This window comes from Manacus vitellinus, unplaced genomic scaffold (assembly GCF_001715985.3).
Source record: "Manacus vitellinus isolate BGI_N305 unplaced genomic scaffold, ASM171598v3 scaffold_39_pilon, whole genome shotgun sequence".
NCBI lineage: Eukaryota > Metazoa > Chordata > Aves > Passeriformes > Pipridae > Manacus > Manacus vitellinus.
Window position 1 is genome coordinate 105,828 of NW_021940534.1, and position 22,143 is coordinate 127,970.

General features: G+C 37.8%; 1 protein-coding gene across 9 annotated transcripts; it reads left to right on the forward strand.

Annotated features, from left to right (window-relative positions):
• The first annotated feature begins 402 nt into the window (after positions 1–402).
• On the forward strand, positions 403–22,010 carry GPLD1 (glycosylphosphatidylinositol specific phospholipase D1). Of its 9 annotated transcripts, none has more exons than XM_018077654.3 (25): positions 411–669; positions 3,510–3,565; positions 4,069–4,147; positions 5,276–5,373; positions 6,189–6,299; positions 6,565–6,613; positions 7,114–7,168; positions 8,112–8,219; positions 8,938–8,965; positions 9,053–9,192; positions 10,068–10,133; positions 10,379–10,499; positions 11,022–11,161; positions 12,180–12,366; positions 13,362–13,472; positions 14,424–14,498; positions 14,937–15,093; positions 16,769–16,910; positions 17,493–17,592; positions 17,678–17,771; positions 18,356–18,532; positions 18,846–19,006; positions 19,250–19,276; positions 19,375–19,425; positions 20,614–22,010. In XM_018077654.3, the coding sequence occupies exons 1-25, from the start codon at positions 573–575 to the stop codon at positions 20,689–20,691; spliced, it is 2,508 nt and encodes an 835-aa protein (XP_017933143.1). In that variant the 5' UTR covers positions 411–572; the 3' UTR covers positions 20,692–22,010. The 9 variants fall into 9 exon arrangements, 8 of the variants coding, with proteins under 8 accessions (XP_017933147.1, XP_017933143.1, XP_017933144.1 ...); XM_018077655.3 differs by having other exon boundaries at positions 412–669; positions 10,376–10,499; XM_018077657.3 differs by lacking the exon at positions 10,068–10,133 and having other exon boundaries at positions 412–669; positions 10,376–10,499.
• Positions 22,011–22,143: the final 133 nt, after the last annotated feature.

The window sequence follows — 22,143 nt, forward strand, 5'->3', positions numbered from 1 at the left end:
CACACTGGCCAGTGACTCTCGTTTCTGACCGCCGGGTCCCATGACAGCTGTGGTCAGTCTCTGGCACAAGGGCCATGTGAAGCCCCTGCCTGGTGCCACCATCTCACTGGGAACCAATGTGGCTGTGCCTGCAGGCTGAGCGGTGTCAGGAGCTACTGTCTTTTTTATTAATACTGCTTTGACAATTGGCTTTGATTTTTTTTTTTGTGAAATGTGATGTAGCTGTTGTAAGGCAAGTGCAGCATGAGCTGGGCAAACAGTGCTCTTTGCTTTGCTATTGTATAGAGAAGTCTCACTGCTGCTGTGCAGTGATGGCATTTACACTGCTCAAACCCCAGAGATATGACAGAATTCAAGAGGGGAGAACACCCATAGATCATTTCTTTTTTTATAAATTATTTTATTTGAGGTAAAAAAAAGCATTGGTATAAAATAGCCTTTCAGATATGGCAATTGTTTACTTGCTGTGTCAGCAGTATGTATGAAAGAAAAGACATGCTCCGTAACCTACATTGCAAAGGTCACAGCGCTACTGCTCCAGGCTTCTGAAAACCACAGTTGGAGCCAGCATCATGGCTGGTCTGAAGATTTGGTCTGTTTTCCTGATTATATTGTACCATTTCTGTCAAAGATGTATACCATGTGGAATTTCAACACATATTGAAATAGGTAAGACATGTTCAGAATGAATTTTCTTGTGTTTTGAGTTGCTTGTAAAGATAAGTAAATTCAAGTTCAGCTGGAAAGCAAAGAGAGGAAATAATATTAGAGCAGCGAGCAGACTACATCATTAAAAAATGTGAATAACACACAGGATAGATGAGTAGTTTGATTTTGGAGTTTGAAACTTTACTGTTTTTATAAGCAAAATGCTTGAATTGATGTGAGTATTTTTCCATCTTCTAAAGCACCGGCATTATGTAACTGGAATGTTTTTGTCTGTGAGTCTTACGCAGACAGAGTTTGGTTTGGAGAAAGAAGAGGAATACTTTAGACAATTCATGGGATTGTTATATTTAAACTAAAGGATAACACAGGTCATTCGTGGTAGATCTGTTTTCAAATCACTATGTATTAAAATAAAATGCATAAAATAGTAAAATGCTGTAATGTGTTTGTATCATAATGAAAATTTTGTTCTCTGTCTCTTTCTGGTAGGTTGCTCTCTGTAGCCTGAACAGCCTAGATTTGTAGAGAATGAAGGAGAGAACTGAGTGAACATGAAAATGGAGAATATTTCTGGTTTTAATTTCTTGTTTGCCTATGTTATTTTTAAAATCTGGCTTCTGTTGTAGTTATTGCAAGTACAGACACGAGTAGTCTGAGGTTATTTTGAAACATTTACTCATAATTGACAGTTTTAATTGTTTGTTCTGGTTTAGTTTCTAAATCTATTGCTCAAACAGATGGTAAAACGTAGGGTGTTGCCTCTATTCAGGTGATCTTCTCAGACTTTAATACTGAATGCATGCAACTTTGAACAAGTTAAAGGCTGGGATTATTCATGGCATTCGAGACTGAGAGTATGTTCCCTTACTGAGTGTTGTTCCCTCAGTCAGCATCCTGGAACCATTTGCTTTGCCTGAGGGTGTGTCAAGAAACCCATAGTAATCAATAGGAGAAGTTATATGCCTGAGGTTAGGCAAGTGCATACATCTTTGCCAGCTCGAGGCTCTAATTACCGAGTATGAGCTTCTGAAGACTTGAAATAACAGATTTGCTAGAATGGAGTGTATTTGCAAAAAGATCTACTAAGAGAAATGAGCTTACAGATCTGTCCCCAAGCAGTCATTTTTTTCTAAACAAGGAAACATATAGCAAAAAACCTGTGTTTATATAATTTAAAGATCTTGGTTGTCTGGGGAGTATTGTGTACACTGAACTATTGGGGTCTATTGTTTAATTTAAACCATTTGTTTACAACAAATTTTGTCCATTCGTTTGAAAATGACCTTAAACTATGATCAGCTCTTCTGCTGCTAAAGTGAGTGCTTTTATTGTGCACATAAAAGTCTATGATGATTAGATGAAAGTATTCCTGAAACGCAAACACTGAGTATTCCAGGAAAAAAAAGGCCCAACAAAACAAAAAACAAACAAACAAAACACCAAACAACAAATTGCAGAAAGAAACTCCTCTGACTCAAAACCAGCACCAAAGTCTACCCTGGACAGTTTTCTGAAAGTGCTTTTAAAATGGTGAAAAGCTCTGCCTATTCAGAATGTTAATCGTGTTCAGTGTGCTCCACAGAGCTGTGCTGTGTCCTACTTGCCACAGCCTTTTTGCTGAAGGCAGGTCTGAGTGGGGAGGCTTTTTCACCCAGGGACTTCTGTCAGACTTGTGGGGCTCTGTGGAACTGTGGGGACATGTCATAAAATTCCATGTAAAAGTGGAGTTGTGGGACCTGGGCCCACTTGAGTAATGAGAAAAGTGAAAAGAAGATGGAAGGCACAAAAAGCAAACTGGCAAACTGAGACTCTCCCACACTGGAAACAGAGATGTGTGTTGAAATGTCTGAGCCATAACATTATAGATGATTTAGTAGTAGTAGTAGTAGTAGTAGTAGTAGTAGTAGTATGTTGTTGTTGTTCCTATTTTGGTGCAGGACTGGCCCTTAAGGTATCTCAACATATTTGAATAAAGGGTTGTTTAGATCAGTGGGTGATCTAAATTCAAAGTGAAAGATCACTCAAACCCACACAGTTTGTCTATATCTTATTCCAGAACACTAGTGGTGGGATATTTTTGTTGTGTTTTGGTTTGGGGTTTGTGATGGGATTTATTTGATAAGGAACAAATTAAATTTAGTCTTACTTTATAAATATCTTTAATGGCAATGTTGGGTATTTTTAGAATAGTATTAATGGATCATTCCTAACACTAATTAATAGGAGACTTTATTAAAGGAAAGTAGTGTCAATTTTTTTCATTCTCTCGTTACACTTAATAAAGATTTTGACAGTAAGAATGCCTGCCTATTCAGTGAATAAACAGTGTTATTTACCTTGCTGACTTTGGATTTTTGTTGCTTTTCATACATGTTAAAAATTAATCAAACTGTTAAACATCCACCTTGATTCCCAAGGTACCTTTTTCAAAGTTAAGGGCAAGAGTGAAACATAAGTACAGCTACAGCTTTATGGTCCATGCTCTGTATGTGCTGGCTATGATCCTTTCAGTTCACTGCTGTAGCTCAGTTCTGGACATGGGGAATTCACTTCCCTGTGATTTTAACTTAGTTGGTCATCTTGGGACCTGGGGATTAGACAGACTGATGAGACCTCAGTGCCTAAGTCTGCCACAGAAGCAGCACTTCCTCATTAGCTCCCTAGGTGAGAAAACACACCCTCTCACAGGTACATAATTCTGTGAGAAATCATGTTTCATGCATGTGCCACTTGGTTTAGGTATGAAAATGTGGTGTTTTCTGGTTTTGCTAATGCTTCTAACAAAACATGGACGTGGACACAATACCTATAAATCAATACTTCAATATGTTGTTTTTCAGCACATAGAGCTCTGGAATTTTTCATTAAGAATGAAGGGAGTGTTAATTATAGACAGGTACGAAGCACATTATTGCTTAACTATGTACACCTTTCTTCTCGATGTTTTTCTGTCCATCTTCTTGCCTTTTGTTATTATTCTCAGTAATATGTGTGTCAACATTGTGCCAAGACTGTATTTTTTTCCCTTGAAAATCATTTGACTCCATCTGAATACTTTTACAAATATGTAACAATTATACCAATGTGTATATATATACTTTGTGTAGTTTCTTACGTGTTTTTCCATCTTTTTTAGTCATACTCTACATGAGTATTTGTATTAGAAGAATTATTGTATTAGGAGTTGTATTAGAAGTAGAAGACTTTTGGAAAGGAGATTTAATAAACATAAGGACAGCAAAATGACAGCAAGGTTTTTTGCACCACATGGTGTATTTTACCAAGATAATAGTTGTATCTTGCTGGATATTTAAATTTTATCTTTGATATAGGCAGTAAAATGTGTTTTCATGCTGTGCAATAGCATTCCGATTCCTTTTTCCCACATTCTTTCCCCAGTTATTACTAAACCACCAAGATGCATTTCAAGCTGGGAGCATTTATCCTGATGCCTTTTATTCACCAGTCTGCAAAGCAGGTAAGAAAAGCTATATGAGTCTAAGGTATTAACAACTGTATTTTTATGTGGAAATCCTGGAGAATTTAGTAGGGCTGAAAATAGTTATGTTGTAAGAAATAAAGTATGGCCAAAAACGCCTTCCTGCAAAAAATATCTGCCATTTTTGTTAGTATTTTAAGCCTTTTCGTAAAACTTAGCAGGAAAACAACACATTTGAAAATGGTTTTAGAGTGTAACTTTGGGATAAATGTAATTTAATGGGTATTTAATGGGTCAGATTACTAAATACTGTCTTGGGGAAAAACTGAGAGGACAAAATGATCTTTTTTTCTAAGTCCTATGGAAAACCTAGTGCTAATTTCTATATTATGGCTGTATTGAATTTTGCCCATCTTCCAAGAAAAGATATTATGTGAGGTATCCTTATGTTCATTCCCCAGGCCTTCCTGATGCAGACCAGATTAATTACTAAATACTGTCTTGGGGAAAAACTGAGAGGACAAAATTATCTTTTTTTTTAAGTCTTATGGAAAGCCTAGTGCTAATTTCTGTATTAAGAAGTATTAGTTTCCATCAGATCAGTCACAAAGAGGATAGGAGCATATAAAACCCCAACAATAACAAAATAGTGTAAGACTAGCTTTCCTTTGCCCTTTTTCTACTCCTACACTAACTGTATCTTGGCAAGTTTGCCTTTCTGTTGAAAAAGATGATGATGATGATGATGACATAGCCCTTCTCTGCCCTGTGGAAACCGACACCTGTCCCAAAACATGATATTTTGAGTTGGCTGCCATGCCCATCAGCTTTTCTGCCATACAAGTGAATGTATCAATTTAGTCAACAAGTTCTCTGTCAACTCTCTTTATCTTCTCTGCTTGTGAGGCAGCTTTTCATCGTACTGTACCTACTCATAGGCACAGAAAAAGAGAGCAGGCACAAAATTTTCAGATGCTTCAAACCAAAATCATTGAAGGTAAATGTAGTATTTGTTTTGATAGTATAAATCATATAAAATAAGTCTCTTCTCATTAAATGGATTCCAGTTGTATCATCTGTGTGATATGAAATTGAACATAAGTCTGTGGCTTTTTTCATTTTTCCTCAAAGAACAAATGAAATACTGATATAGTTTTATTGCAATAGGAATATTCCATGATGTCTCCGAAGACACTCACTGGTCACCATTTCTCAAAGCAAGTATTCAGTACATCAGAAGGAATTATCCTCAGCCTTGGGAAGAGGTAAGAAAATTTCATCAGCTTTTGACTTTGCTTTCAACTGCTTTCTTTACCTTCGCTTGTTGCAATTTCATCCTTTGTGAAGTGTAGAAAAAACCCCCACATTTTTACATTAAAGTCTCTCCTGACATAGGAACATTTGAAATCCTGTTTTCATCTTTACCAGACAAAAAGTTACAGTTTCCACGTAAAGTCTGTCAGTTATCTCCACTGTGGTCTGGTGCTTATGATACATTTCATAGATCCAAACTTTCAAATGCAATTGGTGATTTGCATTCCTGTCAGATCTGGTTGAGCATTTACCATTTGAAAATGAGACATCTTTTATAATTCTCACTTGTGTATTCTTTGACTTAGTCCTGATTTGCTCTTGTTTGTGGTCTATGAACTATGTAGGAGGAGAGGAAAAACAATTTGTCAAAAGTGAGAGTGCACAGGAATTTCCTTCTCTCCTCTGTGTGCCTACACAACACCCATGGTGGCAGAGGGGGCTCACTCCTTGAATGTGGAAATGTTTATCCTCAGTCCAGAAAAACACTTCAGTACACATTTAACTTTAAGTACACAAATTATCCTGACATCAGCCACATAATTCTATGGCCTTGGACCTATGAAGTGCTTAAAGCTAGTCACAAAAAGTGACTCCAGCATCAAGGAATGAATGAGTGAGTGATCAACACTTTGTTTTGCTACGTTCTTGGATTCTAAGAGTTTCTCACCTATATCCTTGTATAATGCACTTACATAAAATGCTCACCTCTTCTTAAAGACAGGAGTAAAATTACTGATACTGCTTCAAACGGATTGTTGTTGTGTAGGCTACAGAGAAACTGGTGGCTTTCCTGTTTGGAATTGCCTCACATATGGTGGCAGATGTTAGCTGGCATAGCCTGGGCATCGACCAAGGATTTCTAAAGGCCATGGGAGAAGTAAGCCTGTATTATTTTATTTATTAATACAACTGGATTTATTGGAATGGATAGCCTAGCTTTTGACTGTGGGGGGCAGGGTGGTGGAGAAGAGAAAAGCTGGAGACCTGTTTCAGGAAGATTTTTGGAAAGACGCAATGTCACGAATTTCATAGGAATGAAGTTGATCAGGTTTGGAACCTGTAAACATTAGGGCTGCTTGGATAGTTTGTTTCTGCTCATCTTGAAAGAAACAGGCAGTTGTCTTGTTTTTCTCTTTCTCCAGATTGATTTTCATGGTTCATACTCAGAAGCTCACAGTGCTGGCGATTTTGGTAATGTTTCTGTTTGCCAATCATAGATCCTTCTGTTGGAATAACTAGTCCTCTTCAAAACCACAGTGGGTGATTCTGGCTCTTAGCCTATGCAAGGCAGGAGCCAAGAATGGGTCATATGGACCCTGTATTCCTGCCCTACCCCATAGCTTGCAAAGTCCTGCTGTACCTGTCCTCATGCTCCATGTTTCAGGAGATATAATAGGGCATATGAATACTTGGATTAAAGCCAAAATGCAGATGAAAAGATGCTAGTGTTTAAATGGAGTCACTACTGTGATTTTAAATGGTAAATAATTTTTATTCTCTGGAGGTATAAAATGTGCAGCATACTTTCAGGTGAACCATTTATGTATTCTAAATGTATAACCGGAAGATCTGCTGTATAAATACAGACAGCACAGCCATACATGGCTTCATGGGTGATGTTATCCATGACAGATACTTAACAGGTTTAGTTTGTTGGACTATGTAGGTTTTTTGCATTCTTCCATCCTCAGGAGGAGATGTAGTGAGTCATTTTGAGCTGGACTTCAGTTATCTGGCATCAAAGTGGTAAGATAATGAGGTTACCTTCTTTAATATTTATTTCTGCTTATTCTGTATAATCACTGTGTTTTAACAAAATGCTGTCCTTCTTTATTTTTCTTCCAAAAGGAACCCTTGCAGCTATTTAAATTTTTCTGGGTTTGGTGTTCCTTATATGCATATGTACTGTTCCCTGACATGAAAAACTGGAAGGATACAAAAAAGCGTTTTATGTATAGGAACAAAACAAGAAAGATTAAATTATTTATCTCTGAAAGGAATTATAAGGTTTTATGTATAAAATAACCAGTGAAAACATTTTGCTGGAAGGTCCTAGAAATTAGTTAAATAACGTAGTTAAGTGGAAATATGAGATTTATTTAAAGTTTTGGGAGTTGAGGATGTTGAATCCAGACAGGTTTCAAAAGCATAAAAATGAGCAGAAGATTTAGATATACACATTTTTTTTCCTCACGGTTTTTAACTGAAATAAAAAACTCATAAAAAACTTTTTTTCTGCTAATCAAGTAGGTAATTTGAGTCGATTTTGTTAAGTAGAATGTAGTTTATGTAGGTGTAGAAGACATGGTTCACTAATAAATCTCTGACACAGCTGTGTGAAATGTCTGTTTGTCTAGGAGTAGATTTGGCACAGCAGAGAGTTGGAGGACATCCGCCAAGAGGATGTGATCAAGCCAGGAAACCAGTGTGGGCAGTGGGGAAACACTATTAGCAGTAGCCATAGGGGAAAGGTTCTACAGACTTTTAATCTAAACAAACAGAGAGTGCTGTGCATGGATTAACTGCATGTGCAGTCCTGGTCTTTCTGCTATTTTTAAATCTTCATACCTTATGCAGCCTTTTGAAATTTAGAATATTTTATAGCAGGCTATTTTTATTACAGAAACTGTGATCTTTTGTCAGGTGATGTGGAAAATCTGTTATAATAATACCTTCTTCTCTTTTTTAGGTATGTGCCTGTCAAAGACCTAGCAGCTATCTATAAGGAATTTTATGGAAAGGAGATCATAACTGAAAGCACAATTACTGACTGTACTTTCCTGCTGTATCTTGAACTGTAAGTTGAATAGCTTTTTCTGGGTTTTCGTAAGTGAAACATATGTAGGAAAATTATGATAGCTGTTTTGAAATGCCTTATGCATGCAGGTCAGAAATATAGACCCCCCCACTAGATCCCAAAATCATAAAACACCTGAGTTTTTTTTAATGACTAGAATTCAAATTTGAACTGCTTAATGACTGGTAAATTAATTATTATACCACAGATGCTGAATCTTGGCTATTTAATGCATTTATACCTTTAACACATTTTTGCCTATTTATTTGAGAACAACTGTGTCTTCAAGTACTACTGTATTGCGGCAAGTTAGCAATATAATTTTCACATATGAAGGAGTAGTGCACATTGCTAAATAGGTGGGTTATCTACATTTTATGTGGATCCTTTCAAGTCTAGGAATAATTTAAAAGAGACTTTGGATATCTGGCAGTGTATGCTTTTGAATACCCTAAACAGCCCAGCTGTATTCTCTGGTTCAGTTAATTACCAATAGTTACACAGCATTTACAAAAACTGTGAATCCCTCCAAATTAAAGGCAAAAACAGAGCTTGTATCATTACTTTTTACGTTACAACTTTAAAAAATATTTTAACAACCAACAGGGAAATATAATGACTTGCATAGTTTTTACTATGAAACCTTGAAAAGAACTGTTTACATATTTAAATACTAAGTGAAGCAAGTTTTATTTCTGAAGATTTTTTTTGTTTTTAGGCATGGAGAAAGGCTTGCTGTTGCCAAGGTTGGTCTTCTGTTTCCTTAATAAAAATGAACAGATAGCATGGAGACAATGTAGTCCATCTTACTAAATATGTGGCCTGTCTCTCAGCTTTTTCCAAGATATGCTAGTAAATCTCCATTTCTGGTGGAGAAGTTCCATGAATATTTCCTTGGAGGAGTGGATGACATGGCGTTCTGGACAAACAATATTTTTGAGATGACCAGCCACATGCTAGAGAATGGAACCAGGTATAGTGTGTGTCCTGGAATATGAAACGCAGTAGTCAAGTTTAATTGCCCTTCTAAAGGCGGGTTCTTTCCTAGAAGAGGTGCTAAGCTTTAAATCCTCTCTTGGACAAAGGGATTTCTATGTATGTCTTTTACCTGGGTGTACAGGATTACCTTGAGTTCGCATTTATTATGCGTTCACACTCCTTTACCCAGGCAAGCCTCTGGCATCCCCAGCTGATACTCAGCAGGGAAAATTTGGAGCACTCTTTAAGACATACTCAAGGGCCTGCTTAAAAGTCGCATAGCCATGCCCTAAAGTTCTGCCTGGCCTGGCTATCTGAGACTGCACCTTCTGGCTGCTGTCATCAGTCAGCAAAGATGTCCCTTCTGAGGGGATGTCAGATATTACCTTCAGACACTTTAAGCAAATAGGATTACAAAGAGTAGTAGTATATATTCTAGTGTTGAAGCTCAGGCCTCTACTCACAAATTCATATTTTTATACAACTAGCTTTGTACAGCTCTCTTACAAATGTAGCTTTACTGTAAATAACTTTATAAGACCAACAGTGGCAATTAATCCATCCATTTATATGGAAAGTATCACTGTGGCTATTTCAAGAAATTATGTTTGAAATACATTCTGTTCTGTTCTTTGCTCCAGAATGGCACTTTCATTAAAAGTGCTTTAGATTCATAGAAATAACAGGGCATGTTACATTAAGTTTCCTTCAAGAAACATGAGATTCATATAGAACCTAATCAAGATTTTGAGTTTCTTGAGAAAACTGATGACTTCTAGCAGAGGAATCAGTAAGGATAAAACTTGTATTTTTAGTTTCACTTCCATTGTAGGAAAATCTTTAAAGTGGATTCTGCATATTTTTCTTTAGTGGCTGTTACCTGCCTGAGAACCCTCTGTTTATAAATTGCACAAAGGAGCACAGGGACAACCACATGTAAGTACAGCTCTGGAGGTTCAAAGGTTTAGTGGTGAAAGGAGAGTCTTCTGCTAATGTGGACAGTGAGCTGTTGAAAATTAGAGATGTTTTTATTTATCTTTTTGTGTGTGAATTTGAGATTCTTGTAGCATGAATAAGTAAACTTTGTATAGGGGAACTGTGTAGAACCTAAGAAAGCCTTTTACCTCAAGTCATTAATTCAGTTATATTAATTCTTATTACTGCCCTCTTTATTCTAGCAGAAACAAACAATCAAAACATGAACGTCACAAGAATACAACTTCTTTGCTTACAGAATCACTTGAGAAGAATATAAACTATACAGAAAGAGGAGTTCACTTCAACATGCAGTCTTGGGCAACAGTAAGTGAGAAGTGACAGACATGTCAGGTAAAATTCAGCTCTATATAAAATTGTTTTCATTTCTGTCTGAAATGCTGCACGATGGAGCAGGGTCTCAGGACATTAACAATAGCCTCTGACTTCAAGGAGATTACAGTATCATTGTTAATCTATATATGTACATCATAAATACTCAACTTTTACACTTTGTTCATTGTGTAGTGAAGTTAGAACACATCTTGCAGTGGCAAAAAGGACAAAATATATCTCTAGTATTTCCATTTTACAGAATTAGTTGATCACTTTTTTGGGGGGGTTAAGAACTCCCAGCAAAGCATCGCAGTGAACAATTAACACTGCTCCATTTAGTGCATACAGATTTTTGTCTCTTTCTAAAATGGTGCTTATGACCTGATTCAGAGTCTTCTTAGATCCATGTGGTGATTTCCACTATTGGTGACTTGGTTTTTGAGGTGTCGCAAAATGTTCCAGAGTTTCAGTCTGTGTTTTAACCATTCTTGTGTCTCCTTATTTTTATTTCAGAATTCCCTCCGCTTGATGAACCGTGCTTTTACAACCAATATCTGGAGAGCATTAGCAGCTACACATCAGAAATCTTCTAAGCACATCTCCAAGCCAGTAGCTTCATATTTTCTGACCTCACCCTATGCTAGACTTGGATGGTTTGTAATTTTTTTTCTCCCGCCTACCACTTAATTTCTGAAAATTTTGAGTATCCACCAAAATATTATTGTTTATTCTTCGGATACTCTTACATGTGAAAGTCCAAATCAATTAGTTGTACAAATCTGGCAGAATGGCTTATGTTGTCTGTTCAGAACAGCAAGTTAGCCCATAAGACTTTTCTTTCAGATGTTGATCAAGCTCAGAATGGAAGGAGCCAAAATTAGAACCAACATTGGCTCTAGTTATGAACAGTATGAGAACTATGTTACGCTTTTTTTAGTCGTTGGTTGATGTTTGTGCAAAATTAATTGACTGTCGTGAGTTGATTACTGATGATGCGAGTGTTCTTGGAAATGCTCAAGACTAGTAGGGAGTTCAAACATTGATTCAGGACAGAGAGAAGCGTATTCTCTCTTCTTTCCAGAGAGGTTCTAGCTTGACCTGCAACAGGGAAGAGTACTAAAATAAATTTGCATTGCTGCTCATCTTGCTTCACTTATTATGACTCAAAATTTGGATTTAATGTTTACGTTTACTTCATACCAGCTAAATTAGCAGTAGTTAGTTCTTTTCTCTCCACATTCCCTCACTTAACTCCAACATGTTACTGAAACCTCTAATCCCTTTGCTTATCTCCTTTTAAATCCATCAATTAAATCAGAGGCTCAGTTTAAAAGATACTTAATTTCATCTTTTGTATTCTGTGTCATATGCAAGCAGCCCTTTTTCATGCTCCTTGCTATGAAGGCTCTCAGGTGCCTTTTGTCAGTAAAAAGCAGTTCCTACAGATCTCAGATGTGCATTAATGGAAGATGAATCTTGAAAGATCTAGTTTTATTTAATCCAAGAAAACACAAATCAAATATATAATATGAAAAATGCTGCATAGGTTTTTACAAAACTATATCGGGAAACACAGGTCTTGGTTTACCTGAATTAAAATTATTTATTTTCCACTAATGTTGTGGTAGTCTGGAAGCTAATGCTGATTTTGTTGATTCCCTTGCTGTATAGGGCAATGATCTCAGCTGACCTAAACCAGGACGGATATGAAGATTTGGTGGTTGGAGCACCAGGGTACAGCACCATGGGCCATGTTCAGATAGGACGGGTGTATGTAGTCTACTGTAACCAGTCAGGTTTGCCACGAGAGGACATGGATTTGGATAGGAAAGCTGACCAAGTACTACAAGGTCATCAGGTGAGGGGTCAAGTCAGATATTTGTCACTTAAATTTTTTGGACTGAAAATGTGGTAAATTTTGACTGAGAAACGGTATTGTTAATGTGTATGAATATTATTCCTGAAATTCTCCTCCTGATTAAAGGATGTCATATGCTTTTCAAGAAAAATAACCATTACTAAAGTCACAGAAACAATTGAAGCAATAGTGATCTGTAGGTTCACTTTCATTACTGTGCCAGATAAGCTGGTATTAAAACATAATTTGCCCTTGAGTATAAGTGAGGTAATATCTCTGTACGTCCCAATATCTCTCGTTCAGGTCCCTGCATTTAAAAAATATTGTGATTTTCCCTTCTTTTTTAATATAATAATATTAATTCAATATGTTTCAATTCCTTTAAAGCTACTTTTTTAATTAATTGGTTAATTCTCACAAAATAATTGTTTGTCTTTAGTAAGAGTGCAATGTGTTTAAAAAAAATAAAAGAGGAAACTGGGATTTGACGTGCTGGTGGCTGGCTTGTAACTAAGCAGGATCAAATGACCTTTTTGAGTAATAAATACGATCCTCTGTAGAAAATGTCTGTACTCAAAAAGAATAGAATAGAGAGAAATGAGATACATTTCCTTTTAGTCTGTTTCTGTGGTTATAAACTGTGGATTAACAGCTGCTGTCTTCTTATGTAATGTTTTAGTGGTTTACAGCTATTGCATCAACGGGAAAGATCATAAGCTTAATATCCATGGTGCACTGGGCTCAGAAGAGGAAATAGCAAAGTGGCACCATGTTGTGTTATCTTGTATTTTAACACCTCCACATCCACAAATAGAACAGTTGATTCTGAGTTAGTGTATTGGTATGATGGTTATTACTTGGGAGAACAAAAATTCTTTGGATAGATTTTTGTCATCTTGTTTCGAGTTCTTCCTTGTGCAAATATGCATTAGGTTTTTATGGTTTTGTCTTGAAAACATTTGTTATTTTCCTGAGATCAATCCCTTTTCTTTTAGCCTTCAGGAAGATTTGGTTCTGCCTTGGCAGTCCTGGACTTTAATGAGGATGGAGTGCCAGACCTGGCAATTGGAGCACCTTCTGTGGGATCCCAGTTTCTTACTTACAAAGTAAGTTTGTTGTTTGGTTTTATTTAAACAGTGAAATGAGAGTGAGAATTTCTGTTGTTGCTCAAGGTGACATTGTAATTTAAACACAAAAGTTTATAATCTTTGTGCATACTTTGACCAGAGCAATGAGAGCTATCCATATTTCCCTTTCAGTGGCCTTTTTTGCACATTAAAAATCCAAATCAGATTGTGACTTTGCAGCACTAATGTGCTGGAAATTTAAGGGGCCGTTCATGAAATACAAGTGTACTCTTTTTGATTAGGAACTGACAGTCTGTAATGGACCTCATGGATCAGTGAGCTTTGTCATATGCTGTCACAGGCCGACAGATGATAGCTAAAATGTGATATGAACACAGACACACTTGCTAAAATAATCAATTTACAGAGGCTTAATGACTTGCAGTTTACCATTTAAGCCCATGTAATGGTCCCTGAGTATTTTCAGCTCAGGCAAACTGAAAGGTAAAATGTTTTGATTTAAACCACATCCATTAAGCTTAAAACTCTTCAGAATTTCAGCTACTAACTTATCTGTCTAAAAAAGAAATTAGATAATTTAGATTTTATGTTGACCTTGAAAAATTGTGTGCATTATTAATGGCATATTAATGCCATTGCATTAAATAATAGTTATCAAAATTTGAGCCACCTGAGTGGATGTGTAACAAATACAAATATGCACTACACTGTCCTTGCATCTTACCCACAGTATGATGAAAATGTACTTCTCTAGTTTGTTGCTTGGTTACAGCCTTACCCATTACAACATGAATATTCTTAGGTTTGGGGTAGAAAAGACAGAATTGTGAGAAGGCTGTGATAAGAAAAATGCAGTTGTATTAATAGTCCCTGCAGAACTGTTCCACTTCTTGTGATTTGCCTTGGATTTTGTACCTGGTACTGACATGCAGGTGCTCTCATGCTCTATTTTATTTTCCTGCTGTTTAGGGTGCTGTGTATGTCTACTTCGGCTCTGAGGGAAGAGGCTTGGCATCTCAGCCAAATGTTACCATAACTTGTCAGGTATATTGATAGCATATAATATCCTGTATATGTTATGCTGTTAGCCAGGCCAACACAAGTCTACACAAGTGGGAGCTGAGATAAAGGGGAAAGGGGCTTCTGGGCTTGAAAAAAGAACATTAAAATCAAATTGCAAGGGAATTTAGACTGATGGGGATGGAGCAAGCAGTTGCTTGCCTAGGTTAGTTTTATGTGGAAAGACATTTGTACCTCAGTGCAGGGGAGGCAGCAGGGTGAACAGAAAGATGCATAGCCAAAAAAAAAAAAAAAAGGCAAAACCCCCCAACTAACCAATCCAAAAACCCTCTAAGAAAACAAAACTGAAGCCAAGGAGTGGGAGGGTAATTTAGTTAGCTCTTTAGATGTGAGTTGCCCTATTTTGTTAAAAAATTGATGGTTTCAGTTCTATTTCAGGCTTAAAGTAACTGTTTATTGCAGGATTCCTACTGTAATCTTGGTTGGTCCCTCCTGGCAGCTGATGTTGATGGGGATGGAAATGCTGATCTGGTTGTGGGCTCTCCATATGCACCTGGTGGTGGTCAGCAGAGAGGATTTGTGGTTGCATTTTACTCTTATTTCAACAGGAGTGACCAAGGTAATATTTATTGAATAAATTAGCCCTCCCATATTTTATGTGACTGTTCATTTGTTCCTAATTAATCATGGGATAATTCAGGTTCAAAGGGATCTCAGGGAGTGTCTGGTCCTCCTGCTCAATAAGAGAGATCTGTGAAGCCAGACCAAATTGCTCAGGGCTTTGTCCATTTGGGTCTTAAAAATCTCTAATGACAGAGATTGCACAGCCACTCTGGGCAGCTGTTCCACTTCTTAGCAGTCCTCATAGGGAAAAAATGTCTTGTTACAGCCAGTATGAACCTTCTTTGTTCCAGTTTATGCTCATTGTCTATTGTCCTCCCACCATGCACAGTGAACTCACAGGCACAGAAGGCATGGAATACCCCTACTAAATTTGCTCCAGTTAATCGACATCTTTCCTGTTACTGAACCATGTATTATAGGCGTGGTCTAGGGAAGATTAAAGTGGGAACAATCATCTCTTTGCCATGCTCCTGGTTATATAGCCTGGTACACTGTCAGCTGTTTGCTGTCAGAGCCTCACATGCCCACCATTATCTCTAGGGCCTTTTCCACACAGCTTCTCACAGCCTATTATCACTGCAAGGGCATCTCCTTTCCTAGGGTCAGGCTTTGCATTTGTCCTCACTGGATTTTGTGAGGTTCCTGCCAGTCTGTTCCTCTAGCCTGCCTGGATCCCTCTGAATGGTGGCTCCCCACAATCTCCTTTCATCTGCCAACTGCACGGAAGGCCATGTTGTTGCCTTCTCCAAATCAATTATTATAAAGTGTTTAACAGGATGAGTCCAAAGATAGATCCCTGAAGGCATTCCACTTGTTGCAGGCATTCACAGTACAACCCACTGTCTGCTGGCCTGTGATGGCGATTGTCTCAACCAGTATTTTCCCATCTGGTTCTCCACCCATCCAGATGCAATGTTCCAGCTTGGATAAAAGAACATTGTGGGACACTGTGTTGAAAGCCTTGCTAAAGGAATGGATTCAGCTGTGTGTTGGGCAGGCTCACTGCTCTTCCTTGGAAAATTGTAAATGTACCTTAGGAGATGAATCTTTATCATTCTGTACACTCCTTCATATGGCTAAAGAGGAACACTACAAGTGAACACAGTTAATGAGTAAAGGTGATAAGGAGTGTTGTGAATGAGGGAGAAAATGTCACACTTGGAGCTAAATAAAGTTAGTAAAGGTTGGGCAGCTTTGTCGTAACCATGTAAGTGAGATTTCCAATAATGCTTATTTTTTGTAGCTTATTAGAACCCACAAGGGTTCTAGAACCCACTGCTGGCTGACATTTTTGTAAAACCAAGGCACAGAATGAGTTATTTAAATTATAGACAGAATTATTTGAAGCTCCCACACCCACCACCTTTGAAGAATTACAAGTTCTGATAAATGGTAACTAGTTTAGGGCAGGCTTGACTGGTAGCTTCCATGTGCTTTGTGTAGGCTATTGGAAGGACTGAGAAACAGGCTGTGTCAAATAAAGGCTTTCACCAGCCAACACAGCTACAGGGTGAGGAAGTGAAGTCAGCAATTACTGGTGCCATATCATGGACAGTGTAATTTTACTTACAGAAACTTGTTGTCATAGGATGAATCAGTAGAGGATTGCTAATGGATTTTTCTATGCCAGGGTACGCCAAGATTTAATTAATATTTTTCTGGTCTTTCAGAATTTCTGTCAGTACAGGATGCCAACTGGATGGTGCAGGGGGAAGAAAATTATGCTTGGTTTGGATTTTCACTTGACAGATGCCAGCTGGAGAACACAACATTACTGCTGATTGGTAGCCCTACATGGAAGAGTTGTGCTAGGTGTGTTGTATGTGAGAGCTTGATCTCTCCTCCATTCTGCTCTATTTCCACAAGGTTTAATATTTGTAATAGATTAGAGTTCCAGCTTTTCAGGAAGTTTCCTCTGTCCTGCTTAGATTATATTTATTAAATTAATATTTCTATTAAATTCATATTTTATACCGTCACACTTCCTTATGAAGACGGGGGCTTTAGACCCTTTGTAGAGCAGGTCTTTGTTATTTAGAGACATTGAAGAATTTCTTGAGTTTCCTTGGGGAGAGGGGCCACAAAAATGCTGACAGGTAAGCATGCCTTAAGTAATTGTATAGATAACTGTTACTTTGAGAGAGCATTTTTAAAAGCAAACCAAAGACAAAAATGTATTGGATGATAAAGGATTGGACAGACAGGCCAAGTCTGTGCTCTAAATGTTGTGTAACTAGTTAGGACACGTATGGGAATTACTAAAATAGATTTCTAGAATTTGGCAGGCATTATTATTCCAAAGTAAAAGGGGACAATCTTTTAAGAGTAGCATTCCTAGGTGAGTGCACAAAAATATATTGTTACAAACCACTATATTTTGCATTGTAATTCAAGATGCAATCCCTTCTCATCGGATGCCACACAGAGTGTTGGGAAGGTGTACGGGTACAACCCACCAAGCACAGAGCGCTGGTTTGCGGTAACTGGAGACAAGGTAGGGCTCCTTCTTCACTATGGGACCTTATGAATAATTTGAAGTGACAATCTGTAGAAATTACATAGGTGTTTTAATCTAACAGGAGATGAGCCGAATGGGTTTGTCTCTGGCCAGTGGTGTGATGTCTGTGGCTGGGAACACAAGGAGAGTTTTGGTGGTGGGTGCACCTACTGCAGGTATGTCCTGAAAACTGGAAGCCATTTCTACCTTAGCATGTTTGTTTCTGTATGACCAGAGGACTAATACGACTTTTAATTTAGAAAAAGGACCTTTAAATTGCCATGTAATTAAAAAAAAAAAGTTAGAAATAATCACTGTAATTACCTGTAAGTGCCTTACATGTAGAGTCTCTCTACTATGCCTCTGTTTCAATGTGGTTTTTTCCATCCTTAAAATTGGTTTAACAGTATTACTACCTTACATTGTTTATGTAGCAGTGATTTGCTAGTAGACTGCATATTTCTTGGAATTAAAATAACACAGTATTTTGTCCTCATTCTGGCAGCAGACAGTAAGGAGTTGGGAAGGTCAAAATGCAGAAATCTATCTTTAACTTGAATGCATTTCTCCCCATGTCCTATGGCTAAGAGATTTTTCCCTGAGCTAATTAGTGTTAATGTCATATAACATTTGATATTATTTGATAAATTATAGTTTGTCCATTTTATGTAATGCCAGTATTACCTGCTCTTAATGTATTGTAGGTATTAAACCTGACTTCCTATGTCAGATGCTCAACTTCTGTTACTTTTTTTTCCAGACAGCCTGTATAGGATTTCATTTATGTCCTCAGTGCTGCATCAAGCTGGACTGGCTCTGGTATATGACCTGACAGACAGCACCAAGCCTTCTTTGCTTAGCACACTGAGTGGGGACAGGAGGTTTTCTCGTTTCGGAGGAGACATATACTTAAGTGATCTGGATAACGATGGACTAGGTAATGCTTGATGAATCTAGATCAGAGCTGAAGTGTTTAACTTTTAGCAAAAGGAGGACCGCTCACCTACATGTTCATACAAGTGCTAAACACAGTCTGCTTCCCCAGTTGACTTGTACTAGTATTCCATCATGCCTTACGGAGAGGCCTCTCTAAAATCCCAAGCAACTCAGTCAGAAATTGAAACATTTTACTTGCCATCATTAATAGGAATTGTGACATCTGGAGGTACGTAAATGCCAGCTCTCTCTCGTGTTTTGGTTTAGCATTCATTTCCTTCTGATGTGTTATGTCATCTTTGTAATACCTGCAGATGAAATGATTGTGACATCCCCACTGAGAACTAATAGCATCTCCTCAATACTGTTTGGTGGGGCAGCTGGCCGTGTTTATATTTACAACGGAAAGCAGGCATCCTCAGGGAATGTGACAGGTCACTGCAGATCATGGATATCTCCCTGTCCTGAGGACTGGGTAAGAATACACGAAAGGTAAAATCAGGACATGAGTACATCCAGTACAAACATGCAGTGCATTCTGACTTGGGTTCACAAAACAAAAGGTTTACTCATGTTTCTGAATCTCTGCAAATTGGCTCCTCCTGTTCATTCTTAACTGACTTTGTCATTTAGGAGCCAGGATTATTGTACTGGTCTTCTATTCCCCTAGCATGGTTCTCTCAATTGAATTTTTATTTTGTCGTTTTTTCTTCTTCAGGCACAGTATGTCCTTATTTCTCCTGAGGTAAGTAAACAGAAAACAAACTACTGAAACTAAAATGTCCTATTTAAAAAAAAAAAACAACAAACTAGCAGCATTATAACAAGCAATGTTATTTACAGGAACTATCAAGATTTGGGAGTTCTGTTATTTCTGTGAAATCTGAAAGCAAGGTGAGAAAAATTACTGTTGTCGGTTGCTTTGTAACATCTTCCTACCTCACTTGCAAGTACTAGCTAACACCTCACATGCATCTTAGTTGTAGAAACCTTAAGTGCTTCTTAAGCATATAACATAGTTAATTAAGTAATTCTCTGAACCAATAATTAAAACCATTTTATAGGTGGATGAGCTATGGAGTTGCCAAAATTTTGGAACATGAATTGAAAGAAATCACTTTTAAATGGCCTGAAATCTAAACTGCTTAGGAGTTTGCTGAAAGGTAGCATGGTAAATGGAGTGTAGGTGCCAGCTGGCTTTACTGTTCATGCCAGCCTGTATGCAAAGTGGATACTCAGCTATGAATGGCACCCTACCATCCCTCTCATTTAGTCTTTACAGGCTTGCTGTACTGGCTGTCTCTAGCAGAAAACACCATTTATGTCAAGTGTTGCCAAGCATAGGAAGGTCCAGTTACCGGAACGATTTTGGATTTGTCTGTGTACCTGCTTCTCTTTGTTTCCCTCAGATGCCCATTATTTTTACCAAACGTCAATCCCTAGGTTTGTATGATGCACTGAGGAACCTTTTTTTCAGCTTGAAGGTTACTTAGTGTTTGTTCAGCTGTTCTCCTTACTCTGACATCACCTCTGTGAGCAATGGGGTTCTCTGTGTGAGTACTGAGGAAGCCTCAGAAGTAGGCAGAGGAGGTACACAACAGGTCTTCAATAAATGGTGTTTAACTAACTTCTTGCTGTTAAAACATGCAATGGAGAAACACCTGGAAATGTAAATTCTTCTCAGCTAGGCTAGGGTGGATAATCCAACACCTGAAACACAGGCATTGCTCAGTGCAAATGAGACCGTTTTTCAAGCTGTTGTGTTCCATTGCTATGGCACCAATCCAGTACCCACTCCAGCTTCATCTGTATTGAGCTTAGCCCTGAGAAACAGTTTATATTTCCAACAGACTTATTTCATTGGTTCCAGCTTGCTCCAGTTCCCCAAATGAAATAAAACCTGTTTGCCAAATTGCTTTGTTAACTGCTATTCTGAGGAGGTGGGTTGCTCTCTTATTTCTCCTCATCACATTTCTGTATGACACTGATGAGATGGACTAAATCTGCTTTCCATTATGGAAGCTTAAGGCAGCCACACACCTGCAGCTGCATTTTGCTAACCCTTGCTCTGTATCTCTGCAGAAAGAAGTTGTAGTGGCAGCAGAGAGAAGTTCTGCGAAAGCTCGACTTGGTGGAAGGCTTTTTGTCTACTCGCTCTGAAAGTTCATGGCAGCCTTTAAGACCAGGGCATAGCTGGTCTTTTAGTGAAGAATCTCTGTAGTATCTATGACACTTTCCTGAACCCACGCAAACCAACAGATCCCATGTCAGCAAGCTTTTGATGAATTCTGTTGTAGGCAGCAACATCACTTAACCTAGAACAAGTCAGCTGGTCTGAAAACCTTTTAGAGGCTGAAATGAGCAGGCAGCTAGATTTTTTGGTAGTAGTATTTGGCTATATAAGGGATGTTCAGTGGTCACCTTCTTTACTGGTCAGATCTGAGTATTTTCTTGGCAAAACCAGGAAATAGCAGCATATTTTACAATTCCTTGTATACTGTGATAAAGACAGTTATGGAAAGTTACCGTCAAAATAACAAGCACGAAGGAGGGGCAGCTTTAATCCTGACAGAAAAGTGTGTGCCAATGAAAAGGACTGTCTCTGTCTCTAGCAAGTATTGATCTCTGCACTGAGGGTGTAGAGCAGCTGGGATCTCATAGGAAGAAAAGAACAAGCAAGTTTTAGGAAATACTTTCTCTTTTGCAATTGTGGCTGACTACTCTGATAAGCTTTGTGTTTTCATGTAAAATTCCATGACCATGGTAACTCAGAATTGTTAACTGCTTTTATTGTTAACAGTATTGTCTTCAACTATTAACACTAGTTTTGTATGTTGCAGGTTTAACAAGAGCATGCATTATCTATTAAACAACTTGAACAGCAAAATGTGATGATACTGTTATTACCAACCCTAGTCCATAGTCACATATGTGTATGTACTTTCTCTCTCTTGCCTCCCTCACAAATGCAAAGCATTATTTTTATTATAAATAACACAAGTTGGTGGAATAGCACAGAATTCTAAAGGTCGTAATCCAAAATGAAACAACCTACCTTTCTTAGGAATTCTTTCTCAGGGATGTTGCTTTAAGCAAATCAAAAAAGGCAAGGTGAACATCAGCTTGATGTATAATGCATTCTGACATCTATTTTGTGGATTTGCCCAAACAGCAAAACACTTCAAAAAAATTAAACTTTGAACTTCATGAAAGAAGTTAATGGATAGGACTGGGAGCTCAGTACTTACCTTATAAATCTGTGAAATGTGGTGTGAGGCAAAACAAGCAGTGCACTTGTAAGGGTGGCAGAATAGAGTTTTCCTTTTTAAATGAAAACTGATGAAACCGGTATGTTCTGTAGCAATTCCATTCTGAACATACACCTTCCACTGGCTTTTGTTTTTCCTGTGTATGATCTCAAAGTAATTTTACTGCATCTGACTGCATTTTGATTACTTGAATTATAAGAAAAACATTAAACATTTGCATATGTCTGTAGAGAGAAAAGGCAGTCTTGTGAAAGACCTGTCTTTCTCTCTGTGCTTTTATTGTGCTTTAAGTCAGTTATGTACAGGAAAAGGAGTCAAAATTTGAGTTCACAGAAACCTCTCT